This window comes from Schistocerca nitens, chromosome 1 (assembly GCF_023898315.1).
Source record: "Schistocerca nitens isolate TAMUIC-IGC-003100 chromosome 1, iqSchNite1.1, whole genome shotgun sequence".
Classification (NCBI taxonomy): Eukaryota; Metazoa; Arthropoda; class Insecta; order Orthoptera; family Acrididae; genus Schistocerca; species Schistocerca nitens.
This window is the reverse complement of record NC_064614.1, coordinates 1,245,144,436-1,245,164,312: the sequence shown is the minus strand read 5'-3', so window position 1 is coordinate 1,245,164,312 and position 19,877 is coordinate 1,245,144,436. Positions and strand designations below refer to the sequence as shown.

The 19,877-nt window shown below is 43.0% G+C and overlaps 1 protein-coding gene across 2 annotated transcripts in view; it reads right to left on the bottom strand.

Annotated features, from left to right (window-relative positions):
* Nucleotides 1-1,233: 1,233 nt before the first annotated feature.
* Nucleotides 1,234-19,877, bottom strand: part of LOC126201848 (leucine-rich repeat-containing protein 15-like) — a 149,349-nt gene continuing 130,705 nt past the window's right edge. For both annotated transcript variants that reach the window (XM_049936818.1, XM_049936817.1), the window contains exon 3: nucleotides 1,234-3,703. In XM_049936818.1, coding sequence (XP_049792775.1) covers nucleotides 1,757-3,703 — 1,947 coding nt within the window. In that variant the 3' untranslated portion in view covers nucleotides 1,234-1,756. The remainder of the gene's footprint in view (nucleotides 3,704-19,877) is intronic.

Genomic DNA, 19,877 nt, shown 5'->3' with positions numbered 1-19,877 from the left:
CCACAGGGTGGTCTACTTTGCTCTTGGCCACAGTTTGGCGGTGGCAATTCATCCTGGTGGACAACAGACTGGTAGTCACACCAATATAAAAAGTTGTGCAATGATTGCAGCAGAGCTGGTAAATAACATGGCTCCTGTTACAAGTGGCGCAACCACTGATGGGGTAAGACAAGCCTGTGACAGGACTACAATAGGAGTACCAGGTGGGGGGATTCGGCAGGTTTTGCACCTGGATCTTCCACAGGGATATGATCCTTGTGGCAAGGGGTTGGGATTAGGAGTGGCATAGTGATCGACTAAGATGTTGTGGAGGTCGGATGGGCAACAGAACACTATATTAGAAGGGGTGACAAGTATCTCGGGTAGGATATCCCTCATTTTAGGGCATGATGATACGTAATTAAAGCCCTGGTGAACGTTATGATTCAGATGTTCCAGTCTTGGGTGATACTTGGTGATGGAGGGGACACTCCTTTGTGGCCAACTCTGGTGGTGGTGCGAGGATTGGGGGCATGAGGGGAAATCTGAAAGAGTTTTATTTAATTTCATAGCACTATTTCTGCTCTCAGACTTCAAGAGACACATTTATAAACTTTTAACACAGAGAATTGTGCAAGAAAATTCTTTTATAAACTTGTCCCAATAAACCCCCAAGGTGTAGTAATGTTTCTGTGTATTGTAGTGCATTTGACATTCTTTTCTTGTACAGGATATTGAACACTGCATACAATACATGCAGTTACACTTGAGATGACTTAATCTAAATAAATAAATAAAAAAAAATAAAATAAAATAAAAAAAATTAAGAAAATATGCTATCCCTTAGAGGTGATATATGTATTCCTTAATTCAATTAAAAATTTGTATGTAGTGTCAAAGTAACAAACCGGCCAGCTGTGTTAGGTAATAGTTACAATATAATAACTTCAGTTGGATATATTAATACATTATGATGAACTGTACATTTTAATTTTTTTGTATATTGGTTAAATGGTATGACTTTAGTGGCAATCTGAATGACTCATATTTAAATAACAAAAATGCAAATACTAATAATCAATTTAAAATTTGTAAACAAAATATTTTTTTATGTAATTCTAAATGCTTTTAAAGGTAAGATAACTGGAAGTCACTTTTCAAATTTTTTCCTTCTCTTTCCTGGAAACAGACAGATTTGCTTTGAAAGAAGTAATAGTCTGCAGGAGGAGAAACTAAATGATCTAAACAAAAACATTTATTCTCCAAAAATAACTTTAATACATACTGCATGTGCAATTACAATTCTTATACATTAATTACTTCATGTCTTTTGTCTCACATTCAACTATTTCATCATAAAGTTAGCATACTTTCTTCTAAAAATTGAAAAATAGCTTCACATTCTGCTTTTCTCAGAGCATTTTACAGTCAAAAGTATATTTTATGCACAGTACTCCATCTGAAGGAAGAGTTGTGACTGACCAATCATTACTACACAGCGTTTCACATAACTGATTATTACAGCCTTTCACAGCACAGCTCTTTAAATATTATACAATTACAATAAACATAGTCTGTACAAAATCACTACACAATTATTCACACGATCATCCCACATTTTCTAGAATCAACTCCCACAAATTTGGCAAAACTGCACCAAAGTATAGGCACTAGGCTGATAACCTAGTTTTTTCTCCCTAATGATGAAGTAACACTTACACAAATAACTGTTAAAGTATTAGCTGTCCAAAATTGTTATGAATCCTTAACAATGCAATTATACAGCCTCTGGCATTACAGCATTATCTCCTTTGCCCATGTATACCATTTGTTCTATCTTGCTCTTTCCTGTGCTGCCTTCCTTACTAGCAACCAGTTCATTATGTAGCTGTATGTTTCTGTCTTTCATTATTGGTGTTGATGGAATACTGTGCTGTTCCTGGAGTTTCTTATAGTCACCCAAGTACCCATGCCGTAAAATGGGTGTTTTGTATGCTTTCACTTTCCTGACAGCCTTTTTTGTAGCATTCTCTTGGCGAATACACAGAACAATGACAGCAAAAAGAATTATTATAATAAAGATGATAGCAAATGAAGTCGTAGTTGCCACAACTATGGTCCATGTACTTGGTTCATCAGAAATCTGATTAGAACTGATGTGGATTTCTCCTGCTGATGTATCTTCGATGTAACTATCAATTTTCTCATCATTATCACTAAATGACCAATTGTCTTTAACATCATCAACTGTTTCATAGTTTATGGTGGCACCTTCTTCTCCACAAAGTTGTTTGAGGAAGAAGTCCCAGGCATGTCGTGTATTTCCACCAAAGGTTATGATGTCATCATCAAACAGTTGCACGGATGGATCTGTTAGCTCAACAGACAGCAGTGGCTTAATATCAGCTCGAGCCAAGTAATTTACAAGATTTTTCATCACGTGGCAATCTAGAGGGTTCTTGGAGACATCGATGATTTCCAGTGCTGGCATATGTTCAAGATCATTTTTGTTTAGGGAAGTGATCCTATTTCCAGAAAGGTACAGATGGCGCAAGCTTTTGAAAACTGATACACTGGTATCCGTCAGAGATGGGAATGTTGTCAGGTCACAGGAACTTAAGTCCAAATCCATGAGAGCATGGAGGTTTGAGAAGGCGAAAGGTGAGACAGCAAGGAGAGGATTGCCTTTTAAATATAGTTTTGTAATCCTTGAGTCAGCAGGGAAATTGTATTTTTCTATGAATGACAGCTGGTTGTCAGACAAATCCAGTATTTTCACATTACTTCCAATTGCACCATGTGGTAGGACCTTCAGATTGTTGCCTGCCAATTTCAGAATTGTGAGACGATTCATATTTCTGAGACTGAACACCTCTAATTTTTCTAGTCCACAGTGAGAAAGATCCAAAGTTTCTAGAGTTGAAAATTCACCTTCAAATCCACCTGGTGGTAATAATTTCATTGTAGGATTGTTTGATAAATCAAGATGAAGCAGTTCTACATTGTTTACAAATAAATTTTCTGGAAGTGGTCCCTCAAGAGAATTGTGTGAAAGATCCAAAATTTGAAGATGGGTTAGAGGGGCAAATGCATTTACTTCAATCCTATTTATGGCATTTCCTTCAAGACTTAATTTCGTTAAATCTGGGAAGCCAGAAAACATGTCTCCTGTGATTTCACTGAACTTACATTCAGATAAATCAAGAGTTTCCAATTCTGGTATTGAGATATTATGTAATGCTCTCAAAGGATTTTTTCTGATGTTTAGTGAGACCAGTTCACTCTCACTGAAAACTTCAGGGTCCAGCTCTCCAATTAGATTTTCAGATAAATCAAGCTCACTTAGTGAATAGATAGGTTTTAAAATATCTTTATGCAAAACTTTGATCCCATTGGATCCCAGATTAATGTAATCAAGATTTGGCATGCGAGTAAACATAGTAGGGAGAAGATTACCGAGACTACAGCCATAGAGATCAAGTTCTCTGAGGGAATCTATATTCAGAAAGTAATTTGCAAAAGGAGACTTTTCACTTTCCATCAGACGTAGCTGGTTGTATCTTAGTGAAAGAACTTCCAGCTGTGTGTTGTTGGCGAACATGTCAGGATGCAAGAGTATTAGGTCACTTCCACTTAAGTTGAGGTGCATCAGACCTGGTAGGTTTGAGAATGCATTCTCATGCACTCGTCGGAATGAGCTGTCAATGATGCGAAGATTCGTAACCTGTAACAATGAGATGGGAATGAATGAAGCACACATCAATTACATCCTCACTTATGAACTACTTTATTAATGTAAGGAATAAAAATAATATATATGTGAACTGGCTAATGTAATAATTGTACTGAAAACAATAGCATCAGCTATGGAGAATAAAGAAAATAGACACCAAGCATGCAGGTGTCCACATTTACAGCATGATGCAACTATTCACTTTCAGCTTTAAATAATCCATAAATTGGAATTTAAGGCAGTGTTTGCCTTACAACACACTTATTTCTTGTTTTGCCACAGTTTGTGGTTGGTGAATATTTATTCAGACTTCTGTGACATTTTCCAATACAATAAAGGCAGATGAAAGTAAGTGTAATTTCAGTTTTTGGCAAACAGTTAAGTTTTATGTAATTATTTACTTTAGTATGAGGACTGAAACAATAAATGACAACCAATACCTGGCTGACTGTTAAGTAAATGATGTATGGATCAGTCACTTTGATACAGATTAAAATCTAAGACTTTTCAACAATTTAGACATTAAAATCTAAGACCTGTCAATAATTGAGTCTTTCCCTCTTTTTCATTGTTACCAAACTTCAGAAGCAAAGGATTAGAAAATTCTAGCAATATTTTCTTCTCAGTGTACAGACCATGGTCTAATTAAATGTGTAGCACCAGTAAGTAGCTATTACAATTAAAACACACTATGAAGTCTTCTCACCAGAAGATATCATGTGTCATAGGGACGCCTCCAACGCAAAGCCTGCTTAATGGTATTTCCTCCTACCTCAGTGACTGACTACATCATTGATTTCATAGATCAATATTTTATATTTCCATCTCGCCACCTTGCCCATTTCAGATTCATATCTGATCTTCCTCCTTAATGGTGAGGTAACTGCAGTTTTAGACTCACATGTTGTACTAACTGCACACATTTTTTGAAAATATTATAAAAGTAATGTCAGGCACACAAGATTTCTGTTACCAAGTTATGATGAAAAAACTACTAGAGCAATAAGACCATGCTATAGACTAGTCAAACCCTCCTTCATGATTTTAATGTCCACTTTATTTAAATATATAGCACAGTGTTTCGCTTATATAGCATGTTTGTCCTTCTCAGAGTAGTTTGGGACGTCGTGCTACAGTCATAGGTGGCTTACCCATATATATATATATATATATATATATATATATATCTAAAAAGAAAGATGATGAGACTTACCAAACAAAAGCGCTGGCAGGTCGATAGACACACAAACAAACACAAATATACACACAAAATTCAAGCTTTCGCAACAAACTGTTGCCTCATCAGGAAAGAGGGAAGGAGAGGGAAAGACGAAAGGATGTGGGTTTTAAGGGAGAGGGTAAGGAGTCATTCCAATCCCGGGAGCGGAAAGACTTACCTTAGGGGGAAAAAAGGACAGGTATACACTCGCACACACACACATATCCATCCACACATACAGACACAAGCAGACTGCTTGTGTCTGTATGTGTGGATGGATATGTGTGTGTGTGCGAGTGTATACCTGTCCTTTTTTCCCCCTAAGGTAAGTCTTTCCGCTCCCGGGATTGGAATGACTCCTTACCCTCTCCCTTAAAACCCACATCCTTTCGTCTTTCCCTCTCCTTCCCTCTTTCCTGATGAGGCAACAGTTTGTTGCGAAAGCTTGAATTTTGTGTGTATATTTGTGTTTGTTTGTGTGTCTATCGACCTGCCAGCGCTTTTGTTTGGTAAGTCTCATCATCTTTCTTTTTAGATATATTTTTTCCACGTGGAATGTTTCCCTCTGTTATATATATATATATATATATATATATATATATATATATATATATATATATATATATACAAAGATGATGTGACTTACCAAATGAAAGTGCTGGCAGGTCGACAGACACACAAACGAACACAAACATACACACAAAATTCAAGCTTTCGCAACAAACTGTTGCCTCATCAGGAAAGAGGGAAGGAGAGGGAAAGACGAAAGGATGTGGGTTTTAAGGGAGAAGGTAAGGAGTCATTCCAATCCCGGGAGCGGAAAGACCTACCTTAGGGGGAAAAAAGGACGGGTATACACTCGCACACACACACATATCCATCCACACATATACAGACACAAGCAGACATCTCACAAGCAGACATATTTAAAGACAAAGAGTTTTTGGAGCTAGTCTTTAAATATGTCTGCTTGTGAGATGTCTGCTTGTGTCTGTATATGTGTGGATGGATATGTGTGTGTGTGCGAGTGTATACCCGTCCTTTTTTCCCCCTAAGGTAGGTCTTTCCGCTCCCGGGATTGGAATGACTCCTTACCTTCTCCCTTAAAACCCACATCCTTTCGTCTTTCCCTCTCCTTCCCTCTTTCCTGATGAGGCAACAGTCTGTTGCGAAAGCTTGAATTTTGTGTGTATGTTTGTGTTCGTTTGTGTGTCTGTCGACCTGCCAGCACTTTCATTTGGTAAGTCACATCATCTTTGTTTTTAGATATATTTTTCCTACGTGGAATTTTTCCCTCTATTATAACTATATATATATATATATATATATATATATATATATATATATATATATATATATATATATATATATATATATATATATAACAAAGATGATGTGACTTACCAAACGAAAGCGCTGGCACGTCGATAGACACACAAACAAACACAAACATACACACAAAATTCAAGCTTTCGCAACAAACTGTTTCCTCATCAGGAAAGAGGGAAGGAGAGGGAAAGACGAAAGGATGTGGGTTTTAAGGGAGAGGGTAAGGAGTCATTCCAATCCCGGGAGCGGAAAGACTTACCTTACGGGGAAAAAAGGACGGGTATACACTCGCACACACACATATCCATCCACACATATACAGACACAAGCAGACATATTTAAATACAAAGAGTTTGGGCAGAGATGTCAGTCGAGGCGGAAGTGCAGAGGCAAAGATGTTGTTGAATGACAGGTGAGGTATGAGTGGCGGCAACTTGAAATTAGCGGAGATTGAGGCCTGGTGGATAACGGGAAGAGAGGATATATTGAAGAGCAAGTTCCCATCTCCGGAGTTCGGATAGGTTGGTGTTGGTGGGAAGTATCCAGATAACCCGGACGGTGTAACACTGTTCCAAGATGTACTGGCCGTGCACCAAGGCATGTTTAGCCACAGGGTGATCCTCATTACCAACAAACACTGTCTGCCTGTGTCCATTCATGTGAATGGACAGTTTGTTGCTGGTCATTCCCACATAGAATGCATCACAGTGCAGGCAGGTCAGTTGGTAGATCACGTGGGTGCTTTCACACGTGGCTCTGCCTTTGATCGTGTACACCTTCCGGGTTACAGGACTGGAGTAGGTGGTGGTGGGAGGGTGCATGGGACAGGTTTTACACCGGGGGCGGTTACAAGGGTAGGAGCCAGAGGGTAGGGAAGGTGGTTTGGGGATTTCATAGGGATGAACTAAGAGGTTACGAAGGTTAGGTGGACGGCGGAAAGACACTCTTGGTGGAGTGGGGAGGATTTCATGAAGGATGGATCTCATTTCAGGGCAGGATTTGAGGAAGTTGTATCCCCGCTGGAGAGTCACATTCAGAATCTGATCCAGTCCCGGAAAGTATCCTGTCACAAGTGGGGCACTTTTGTGGTTCTTCTGTGGGAGGTTCTGGGTTTGAGAGGATGAGGAAGTGGCTCTGGTTATTTGCTTCTGTACCAGGTTGGGAGGGTAGTTGCGGGTTGCGAAAGCTGTTGTCAGGTTGTTGGTGTAATGGTTCAGGGATTCCGGACTGGAGCAGATTCGTTTGCCACGAAGACCTAGGCTGTAGGGAAGGGACTGTTTGATGTGGAATGGGTGGCAGCTGTCATAATGGAGGTACTGTTGCTTGTTGGTGGGTTTGATGTGGATGGACGTGTGAAGCTGGCCATTGGACAGGTGGAGGTCAACATCAAGGAAAGTGGCATGCGATTTGGAGTAGGACCAGGTGAATCTGATGGAACCAAAGGAGTTGAGGTTGGAGAGGATATTCTGGAGTTCTTCTTCACTGTGAGTCCAGATCATGAAGATGTCATCAACAAATCTGTACCAAACTTTGGGTTGGCAGGCTTGGGTAACCAAGAAGGCTTCCTCTAAGCGACCCATGAATAGGTTGGTGTATGAGGGGGCCATCCTGGTACCCATGGCTGTTCCCTTTAATTGTTGGTATGTCTGGCCTTCAAAAGTGAAGAATTTGTGGGTCAGGATGAAGCTGGCTAAGGTAATGAGGAAAGAGGTTTTAGGTAGGGTGGCAGGTGATCGGCGTGAAAGGAAGTGCTCCATCACAGCGAGGCCCTGGACGTGTGGGATATTTGTGTATAAGGAAGTGGCATCAATGGTTACAAGGATGGTTTCCGGGGATAACGGATTGGGTAAGGATTCCAGGCGTTCGAGGAAGTGGTTGGTGTCTTTGATGAAGGATGGGAGACTGCATGTAATGGGTTGAAGGTGTTGATCTACGTAGGCGGAGAAACGTTCGGTGGGGGCTTGGTAACCAGCTACAATGGGGCGGCCGGGATGATTGGGTTTGTGAATTTTAGGAAGAAGGTAGAAGGTAGGGGTGCGGGGTGTCGGTGGGGTCAGGAGGTTGATGGAGTCAGGTGAAAGGTTTTGTAGGGGGCCTAAGGTTCTGAGGATTCCTTGAAGCTCTGCCTGGACATCAGGAATGGGATTACCTTGGCAAACTTTGTATGTGGTGTTGTCTGAAAGCTGACGCAGTCCCTCAGCCGCATACTCCCGATGATCAAATACCACGGTCGTGGAACCCTTGTCCGCCGGAAGGATGACGATGGACCGGTCAGCCTTCAGATCACGGATAGCCTGGGCTTCAGCAGTGGTGATGTTGGGAGTAGGATTAAGGTTTTTTAAGAAGGATTGAGAGGCAGAGCTTCAAGGAATCCTCAGAACCTTAGGCCCCCTACAAAACCTTTCACCTGACTCCATCAACCTCCTGACCCCACCGACACCCCACACCCCTACCTTCTACCTTCTTCCTAAAATTCACAAACCCAATCATCCCGGCCGCCCCATTGTAGCTGGTTACCAAGCCCCCACCGAACGTATCTCCGCCTACGTAGATCAACACCTTCAACCCATTACATGCAGTCTCCCATCCTTCATCAAAGACACCAACCACTTCCTCGAACGCCTGGAATCCTTACCCAATCCGTTACCCCCGGAAACCATCCTTGTAACCATTGATGCCACTTCCTTATACACAAATATCCCACACGTCCAGGGCCTCGCTGTGATGGAGCACTTCCTTTCACGCCGATCACCTGCCACCCTACCTAAAACCTCTTTCCTCATTACCTTAGCCAGCTTCATCCTGACCCACAAATTCTTCACTTTTGAAGGCCAGACATACCAACAATTAAAGGGAACAGCCATGGGTACCAGGATGGCCCCCTCATACACCAACCTATTCATGGGTCGCTTAGAGGAAGCCTTCTTGGTTACCCAAGCCTGCCAACCCAAAGTTTGGTACAGATTTATTGATGACATCTTCATGATCTGGACTCACAGTGAAGAAGAACTCCAGAATTTCCTCTCCAACCTCAACTCCTTTGGTTCCATCAGATTCACCTGGTCCTACTCCAAATCGCATGCCACTTTCCTTGATGTTGACCTCCACCTGTCCAATGGCCAGCTTCACACGTCCGTCCACATCAAACCCACCAACAAGCAACAGTACCTCCATTACGACAGCTGCCATCCATTCCACATCAAACGGTCCCTTCCCTACAGCCTAGGTCTTCGTGGCAAACGAATCTGCTCCAGTCCGGAATCCCTGAACCATTACACCAACAACCTGACAACAGCTTTCGCATCCCGCAACTACCCTCCCAACCTGGTACAGAAGCAAATAACCAGAGCCACTTCCTCATCCTCTCAAACCCAGAACCTCCCACAGAAGAACCACAAAAGTGCCCCACTTGTGACAGGATACTTTCCGGGACTGGATCAGATTCTGAATGTGACTCTCCAGCAGGGATACGACTTCCTCAAATCCTGCCCTGAAATGAGATCCATCCTTCATGAAATCCTCCCCACTCCACCAAGAGTGTCTTTCCGCCGTCCACCTAACCTTCGTAACCTCTTAGTTCATCCCTATGAAATCCCCAAACCACCTTCCCTACCCTCTGGCTCCTACCCTTGTAACCACCCCCGGTGTAAAACCTGTCCCATGCACCCTCCCACCACCACCTACTCCAGTCCTGTAACCCGGGAGGTGTACACGATCAAAGGCAGAGCCACGTGTGAAAGCACCCACGTGATCTACCAACTGACCTGCCTGCACTGTGATGCATTCTATGTGGGAATGACCAGCAACAAACTGTCCAATCACATGAATGGACACAGACAGACAGTGTTTGTTGGTAATGAGGATCACCCTGTGGCTAAACATGCCTTGGTGCACGGCCAGCACATCTTGGCGCAGTGTTACACCGTCCGGGTTATCTGGATACTTCCCACTAACACCAACCTATCCGAACTCCGGAGATGGGAACTTGCTCTTCAATATATCCTCTCTTCCCGTTATCCACCAGGCCTCAATCTCCACTAATTTCAAGTTGCCGCCACTCATACCTCACCTGTCATTCAACAACATCTTTGCCTCTGCACTTCCGCCTCGACTGACATCTCTGCCCAAACTCTTTGTCTTTAAATAACCCTAAGGTAAGTCTTTCCGCTCCCGGGATTGGAATGACTCCTTACCCTCTCCCTTAAAACCCACATCCTTTCATCTTTCCCTCTCCTTCCCCCTTTCCTGATGAGGCAACAGTTTGTTGCGAAAGCTTGAATTTTGTGTGTATGTTTGTGTGTCTTTCGACCTGCCAGCGCTTTCGTTTGGTAAGTCACATCATCTTTGTTTTTTGATATATATATATATATATATATATATATATATATATATATATATATATATATATATATATATATATATATATATATATATATAAAGAAAGATGATGAGACTTACCAAACAAAAGCGCTGGCAGGTCGATAGACACACAAACAAACACAAATATACACACAAAATTCAAGCTTTCGCAACAAACTGTTGCCTCATCAGGAAAGAGGGAAGGAGAGGGAAAGACGAAAGGATGTGGGTTTTAAGGGAGAGGGTAAGGAGTCATTCCAATCCCGGGAGCGGAAAGACTTACCTTAGGGGGGAAAAAGGACAGGTATACACTCGCACACACACACACATATCCATCAACACATATACAGACACAAGCAGACATATTTAAAGGCAAAGAGTTTGGGCAGAGATGTCAAGGTTGGCGTACGAGGGGGCCATCCTGGTACCCATGGCTGTTCCCTTTAATTGTTGGTATGTCTGGCCTTCAAAAGTGAAGAAGTTGTGGGTCAGGATGAAACTGGCTAAGGTGATGAGGTAAGAGGTTTTAGGTAGGGTGGCAGGTGATCGGCGTGAAAGGAAATGCTCCATCGCAGCAAGGCCCTGGACGTGCGGAATATTTGTGTATAAGGAAGTGGCATCTAGGAAATGCTATGGGCCCTGTGCTATCAGGAATCCCACATCATACTGCCTATTATCTTTTTGAGGGAATGAACCATTAATAATATATATATCTTATTAAACCAAATTTTGCATACTAACAATCAGCATGAGAGATTTATTTGCATGTTCTGTTCCCCTATACCCTGCTGTGCATTATTCCAAACTTGTGCCACAGTACTGTCAACAGCAACTATTTGCTATATATTATTCAGAAAGCTCACCTAAAATCATTTATTGGTAGACCGTCACATCAAATGCTGAAATTTTACTGCTTCATGTGGAACTATGTAGTACGGTGCTGAAGTCCGTCATATCCAAATCTCTAAACATTAGACTATTTGCAGGACATAAATATGTTTTTTTCCTTCCTTTCTTTCTTTCTTTCTATTTCATATGTATATGTGTATGTATATTTGTCCTGTGTTTGTTAGAGATAATATGTTTTTGAAATTCATGTTTTTCTTCATGAGTAAATACATTTCTCTTGTTTATTGAGTAGATAAAATGTTTTGGTTCTTTGCCCATCCATCGCTGAAAATGTTTAATGTGATTAAAATAGTTTGTACAATGAAAAATATGTTGAGATACTATATACATAGAGTGAGAGTGATCTGGGAGTACCGATAGTGATGGTCGAACAGTGTGTAGAGAGAGTCTGTGTTAGAAGGAGGTGGCGTGAACACGTATGATTTGATGTCTGTGTTTGTTTTCTTGCAAATTGGTGCAAACAGAACTCGTTAATGATGATATATGTTGCTGTTCTTTCTGTACTGGATTCTGAAAATCTTTATTGTGGACAGAGAAGTTGGTCTGTGTAAAACAGCCAACTGAACTGGGTCGTGTAACGACGACAATACAGCCGAGTACGGATGACATTGTAGTTACAGGTTTTGAGGTGAACTGTGTTTGCTTTGACTGTATCGCGTGCACTTTGCAAGACAGAGAAGTTGGTCTGTGTAAAACAGCCAACTGAACTGGGTCGTGTAACGATGACAGTACAACCGAGTATGGATGACATTGTAGTTACAGGTTTTGAGGTGAACTGTGTTCGCTTTGACTGTATTGCGTGCACTTTGCAAGTTTCAGAACTTCAATGTGTGTTCGCATTGTGGCTGAGAACAACCCGTGCTGATTCCTGCTGAGTGTGGTGATTTCATGTAACTAATGAACTATAATTACATGATCAGAAAACTTTAAAACTGTGAAATGGACAGTGTTACCGCAAATATCGTGAAATCACGTGCACACGCCAGTCTGAGTGTAGGTAACAACAACAATGACATACAGTCTGCCAGTGGCCTATAATACACCACTGACATCAACTCGGCTGCATGGAGTTCATTTGCCACATGAGAAGATCATCAGCAGTCTTCATTCAATCAACAGAGCTGATCCAACACGCTGCCTCTACTGACGAGCTGCTGTAACATCATCTTCAGCATCATAACATATTACCATCATCTCAACATATCAACAATGAAAAGATAAGATGCAATGCTTTGCGCTCTCCCTATTGAAAAACTAAACAGTAGTTCAGCAGATGAACTTGTAAATTCATTCGTTTCCATTTAAAACCATAAATCTGTTTAACTTTGCCTATGATAGTAAAACAACTTTCATTGAACTGTTAGCTTTCATTGTAGGTATTGTTGACCTGCCATTATTTATAAGCAGTTTTCTTTCACTTAAACTGCATTTCATTTTTAGTTAATGCTGCTGCATTTGCATGTATGTTTGTGTGCCTTTTGGAGGGAAGTGTTATAAAAGTGAGTGTAGTATTAATCCAAAGTGAGTAGGCAAAGATCATTGTGTGATACATTCACGCACGTAAATCGCAGTGTCCGCCATGAGTTTGTGGGCACCGACCAATAGGATTAAAGCTACTTCTTCACTATTGGTGCAAGCTTTGCGCTGAGGGTAAATTTGAATGTGACAGCTGTCAGACAACACAGGCTATGTTTGCTTCATACTCAGTCATGTTACCATACTATCATGAGTAGAAACATCAATTTTTGATGATCATAAGGGATAAGTGTAGAGATGTAAAGCCTAAACCTTCAGCATTTATGGGATTATTAATAGAGCTGTGTGGGATTTACACATTTAGGAGACTAGTTCATTGAGGGATGTTTTGTTCCACACAATTCAGAAGTAAAATGGGTTCTTTTGGGGTGATATAATTAGATACATTCTCAATAGCGTTATTTTCACAAGACTTTGTATAAACACGGTCTGTAATCTCACAAAACACAACCCCTGGGAATCGTTTTCTTCACAACATACACATTATTTTTTAATGTGAGGTGCAATAAAGAATATGATTTCAAGACAAATGAAAACCTGCATTGGCAGGCAAATGCAAGTTCTGTTGCCACTAATTCGAGTAATGATAAACATCTTAGTGAAAACAAGAGTAAGAACTCCCTGGTCACTTTGCCAGCTTGAGTGTATATGCTACCAAAGTACTTTGTGGATGAAATACCATATTTCAGTTTTATGGGAGAGGGACATGTTATTTGTAACTGGTAACTTTTTTCTTACTGTGCGAGTGAGGTTGATGAGAGTCAAGAATGATTTGTACCTCGAGTAATGTTGATTATATTCCTCAGATCATGATCCAAAAATCAATGTGCACACTATCTCTTATACTTAAATTAGTAAAATAAATTTTATTAGACTTTGCCTTCACATAATAATACAATACAAAAAACAATTTTCATGTAAATTTTGTCTCCTTGTCTATGATTCAAAATGGAGTTTACATACTCTGAAGGAAAAGTATTCAACAGACTCCTGTCTAACAAAAAGCAAGAAAATGGGAGTTCCTATCAGTTCAGAAGAAAATTAAAAACATGCCTCATTAGCCACTCATTTCACAAAATACGTGAATTGCTGGATTCAGGGACTGAAAAGTTCTATCAGCTACATGGCAAATAGCAGTGTTCACTGTAAAGCTGCACAATAAGTAGTAAAGTACTGTAAATAGGACTCAGTATTTACAGACGTAAGTAAATACACTGGTGTGCAAAACTTAAGGATGAAAGTAACTTTCACATCACGTGTCACTGCCAGGCAACAGAGTCATGAAACGTGTGCCATGCATAGAAAGAACTATTACAGTACAGTGCAGAAGATAGCTGAAAGAAATATACAATGAAATTAACAGAAATGACACTTTTATTCAAAGATAGTAATTACACTGAGGTCACCACAAGTTATGATGGTCCCCTGGACTTTATAAAAGGTGGGGCATGGACCTTAATAGGGTGTGTGAACCTCACTGACAGCAATGCATGCTGTGCAACTTGCTCCCATGCTGGCTGCAAGGTCGGTAAGGAGTTCTTGTGGTAGGGCATTCCATTCCTCCACCATTGTGGCTGACTACTGCAGGACTGTCCATTGGTGCATTTGGCAGTCATTAGTGCATGTGGCCATGCTGCAATATGTCTCCTCAATGCATGGGATTTAAGTCAGGGGAACAGGCATGCCAATCCATTTGCCAAATATCCTCTCATTCTAAGTGCTGCTCCACCTGCTCTGTTTGATGCGGTCACACATTGTCATCTATAAAAATTACGCTAGGGTGGACTGCATACCTGGAAAGACATACACGGGGAAGGAGTACAGCGCCACAATAATACTGACAGGTGAGCGTACCATGTTCAAAGATATGCAGTGATGTCCAAAGCATGGGGATTTAAGTCAGTCAGGTTCTCTTCTCAGATAATTGCTCATTAAGTTGAATAGTGGTGTGCACCTTTTCAGGGGCTCATTTGGTCCTGAATTCATTTTTATGGATGTCAGTGCAGGACTGCACGGAACAGTGCAGATTGAGGAGCTCTTGGAGCCGGCCGGTGTGGCCGTGCGGTTAAAGGCGCTTCAGTCTGGAACCGCGTGACCGCTACGGTCGCAGGTTCAAATCCTGCTTCGGGCATGGATGTGTGTGATGTCCTTAGGTTGGTTAGGTTTAAGTAGTTCTAAGTTCTAGGGGACTGATGACCACAGAAGTTAAATCCCATAGTGTTCAGAGCCATTTGAGCTCTTGAAACAAGAGGCTATTTTGTGAATGGACTGACCTGCCCATTCCCATGAATTAAACTGGACTGAGCACATGTGGAATGCATTGGGGAGACATGCTGTAGACCATACACATGCACCAACAACCATTCAGCATCTGTCAACCACTCTGGTGGAGGAATGGAATGCCCTACAACAACAATTCCTTACCAGTCTTGTGGACAGTAATGTTGTACAACACGTATTGCTATCAATGAGGATCACACTCCCTACTAAGAACCATGACCCATCTTTTGTAATGTTCAGGCAATCAACATAATGTAATCAGTGTAATTATTGTCTATGAATATATAAGAGGTTTAGAAATTCCTATCATAAACTTCAAGGACCTGTAGAGAGAAGTGAGTAGATAATATTTTGAAATGGAACCTATGTCCAGAAATATACAATTTTTGTGACCACTTCTACAAGTAATTGATTAGGTGTGACTGATTATATGTGAATTTTGCTTTTTCAGTGTCTGGGGGGCATGTTCCCAGTGCCTCCGTCCTACCTGCAGCAGTGTGCTTGTGCCCCTGCCATGTTTGCAGCAGGTAAGTGCCACATTTCTATTTATTTATTTTTTTTTTCATGTGATACGGTACAATACAGCATTACTGGTCTTTCATGGTCTCTAACTGTGTTGGTGAGGCAGTAAATTTAACCACAGGGCAGTGACGCTGTGTCACTGCAATATACTTGGGAGTCCCATACCACCCTCCAACAGTGACAGTCCTACATCAGTCAGGCATAAAAACTTAGTCTGACATGGGCAGGTAGGGTGGGAAAGTAGTGGACGTAGAATGGGGGACTGGTGCTGCCAAAGGATGCATCTGTGGTTGGTGTACCAGGCCTATCGTTAGCCGTGGTTGGAATCCGATTCCTCTAGGATGGTTAGAGGAACCGGATGTTGATGCCAGCAGCGTGGAAGTGTAGCTCATGGACAGTGTCCCGCAGGGCAGCCACTTTCTCATAGAGCCGCCGCGCATTCTTGCGTATGGTCATCTTGAGGGAGACGATATCTGCTTACTCACAGAGAGTCACAATGCTCGTGAGTGGCGGGACGTGCAGATTCCACCTGAGAACCTTGTTCTGCAGGCGCTGCAATGTCAGCATCCTGGTGACACTAATTGTGACCCATGCAGTGGAGCCATACGTGAGAGCAGGCAGGATAACTGCTCGGTAGATGCGAAGCTTGGTATGCAGGTTAAGTTACCTACCGCGGAAGAGGGGATACAAAGCCCTGGTCAGCTTTTGCCCCTTGTTGGTGACATACTCCGTATGACAGTGGAATAGCAGCTTGTGGTCCATCCGGACCCTGAAATATGTGGTTGTCCGGGGCCATGGCACCTGCATGCTTGCAATCAAAATATTGCGGCAGAGGATTAGGTGCTGTTTCATGAAATAGACAGCCAAAGTTTCGGTGGCATTAAGAGCTATTTTGTTTGTCTAGTGACAAGTGATGTTGGCGTCCACCTATAACAGGAGGTGGATGACAATAGCACCCGTGATATGACCAGTGGTATACAGTGCTGTGTCATCAGCATATTGTGCCAGGTGGCACTCAGGGATGTTGGGAATATTGGTCACATAGATATTAAAAAGAATGGGAGACAGCACCGCTGGCCGGTGTGGCTGAGCGGTTCTATGCACTTCAGTCTGGAACCGCGCGACCGTTACAGTCACAGCTTCGAATCCTGCCTCGGGCACGGATGTGTGTGATGTCCTTAGGTTAGTTAGGTTTAAGTAGTAATAAGTTCTAGGGGACTGATGACCTCAGATGTTAAGTCCCATAGTGCTTAGAGCCATTTGAACCATTTGGAGACAGCACCGATCCTTGTGGAGTGCCCGCTGACAATGGGCAAATGCCGGAACGCATTCCCCACTGAGCCACTAGGAAAGTCCTACCACAGTGGAAGTCATCCACATTCTTGACATAGATATCCGGTATAGGGGCCTGTGTCAGCATCTTGTGCACTAGGTTGTTATGCCAGATCTTATCATAGGCATTCTGCAAGTCCAGAAAAATGGCAGCTGTCAACTTGGCGGTGTTGAAGCCTTTGCTGAAGTATTCAGTGATTTGAAGAACCTGAAGTTCGGCAGAGACATGCGAAGTAAATCCTAACCAGGTCAGATCGTTGCAGCCAGAGGTTGAGAAAGTCATTGGAGGGTCACAGATTCAAGGACCTTCGCCATGGTATTTAACAGGCTGATGGGCCTGTTGGTGGGAACAGTAGGGCCCTTGAACCGCTTGGGGATCGCAATGAGCTTCACTTGCTTCCACTGAGGGGGGAAAAGGCCAGACATAAGACAAGTATTAAAGACAATGTCAGTGAACAAGATTAGAGGCATGCATGGTAGGTGGCAAAGAAGTTCATTTAAAATTCTGTCCAAAACAGTGGCTGACTGGCCACGTTTCTGAACTTCTGCCATGGACATCAGGTGGGAAGGCAGACAGAGGTGGATGGTTGTGGAAAGTGGCAACAGCTGTCAGGACATTGTGTTCATCTTGTAGTTCGTCCGGAGAAAGTTCCTGAACAAGGGGGTGGTTTTGGGCCTTGAACGCATCTGCCAGCATTTCCACAATTTGGAGGTTATCATACGACAAGCCTGCTGCTGTGCGAATAGGATGGGCAGTCGGTGGCACAGAACATCACAGGGTGCGAATGATAGCCCAGCCAGACTTATGGTGCAGGAGGAAAGTGGACATCCTATCCTCCCATTGTTTGGACCTCCAGTCGGTGAGCCGGTGGCAGAATTCGCTCTGGAGGCGCCTCATTTCACATTTGTCCCAAGGACCATGGAACTGCTTCCACTGTCGGTGGTAGCACTTGTTTTCCACCTTCAGCTCCCATAGAAGGGGTGGCAAATCATTCAGGGGGGTTAAGGCCCAAGGGACAGTGAAGGTGGAGAGCTTCACTGCTTTCTGTATTTTGGCGGGAAGGTAATCCACAGCATGGACTATGTTGGCCAGTGTTGTTAAGTCGACGTCATGCCAAGTGGTATTATTACGTACCATGGCAAACTGTCCCAATCAGTGAGGGTCACAGTGGAATGAACATCAAATGAAAGAGCAGCATCGGTAAGGTGCAGGAGTACTGGGTCACAGTCAGAGGCCAGTTCATGGAGATCTGACAGTGAAAAAACTGAGTGGTGATGTTTTTGAACAGGGCCACATCCAGAACATCTGGCTGGCAGTTGCAATAGACTGGTATATGGGTAGGTTCACGGGGGCCATAGACTGACAGTGCTAAAGCATCCTCCAGGTCAAGGAGGAGTCGGCCTTGTCAATGTGCAAAGGTCCACTTCAAGCAGTGGCTTGTTTGGGCTCAAGTAGACTGCTGGAAAGGTAATGGCACCAAGGGCATTAAAAATGCGAGTGACAAGATTCTGAGGGGGCTGGCGGGGTTGTCGTGGTTGATTCACCATTACAACAATATGTGACTAAGCCCTTCCACTAGGGCAACAACGTTGGAGAGACCGTCCTCTGACTGATTTTGTGTGCAGTGTCACGAATAACAGCCTGGATGTGGGGTTTCATGAAGGAGGAGATGACCTGGAGGGGGGCCAGTGTAGTAGGAGGCAGAGTGGGGGGTGGGGTGAGACAGCTGGGATACAGCCACAGGTGGACTGGAAGGGGCTGCAGCTGGCTCCTGTAGTCGGTGAGCAGTGGAAGCCATCATGGACAATGAGAAGGAGACTGGGCTGCAGCAGCAAAGGATGTCGTGGGAGTCTGGGCAGAAGGGGGCACATGTGCCTCAAAACGACTGGTGCCTGAGAGGCTGGTACCACAGTAGCTGCTGAGAAGGCGCACCAAGCTGACCCCGCAAAACAGGAAAGTTGACGGTGTCCCGTTGCGGTGGGGGAGGTTGATTTGTCCTTAGCTTCTTTTTGGGATGATATGAAGCCTTCAGTGCCTTCTGGTAAACAGGGCACCCCCTCCAGGATGCCATGTGATGGGGATCATGGGTCATGCCCAAACACAGGGCACATGTAGGTTTCTCCGAGGCGGGGAGCATGCAGTTCTCCCCGAAATGTGGGCTGGCCCACTTAACACACCGCAATGGCAGGGAGCAGTAATTTCCAATATGTCATAGATGTTGGCATTTGCCTCAGATGACGAGCCTGTTTTGACACTCATTTGATACAATCCAGACCTTTGTGTACAGAAGGTACCGGGTTTGATAAAGCCGCTCTATGTCCTCCCTCCAGGAAAGGGAGACGACATGGGTACTGCAGGGGATCAACACCTGGGTCTCAGGATCTCTCTAGCTATACTAGTGGACCAAAGGGTCCTTGAAACGGAGCCGAAGCAGTTCCTACTTGGCCTCCTCTGCAGTAACCTGTGTAACCTGTGGTGGCAACTACTTGGTGACGATTTTGGTTTGGCAATTTCCCAATGTCTGATGGGTAAAGTAAGGCATTGACCTCGATTTGACAAATTTGAGAATGGTAAGATAGTCATCCCTACTTTTGTGCAGGTATTTCACATTATCTTTTTGGTAAACAGCCCACAATTGGCCGAAGATGAGCCGCTGGAGCTCAGTGTTCAGTTTTGTA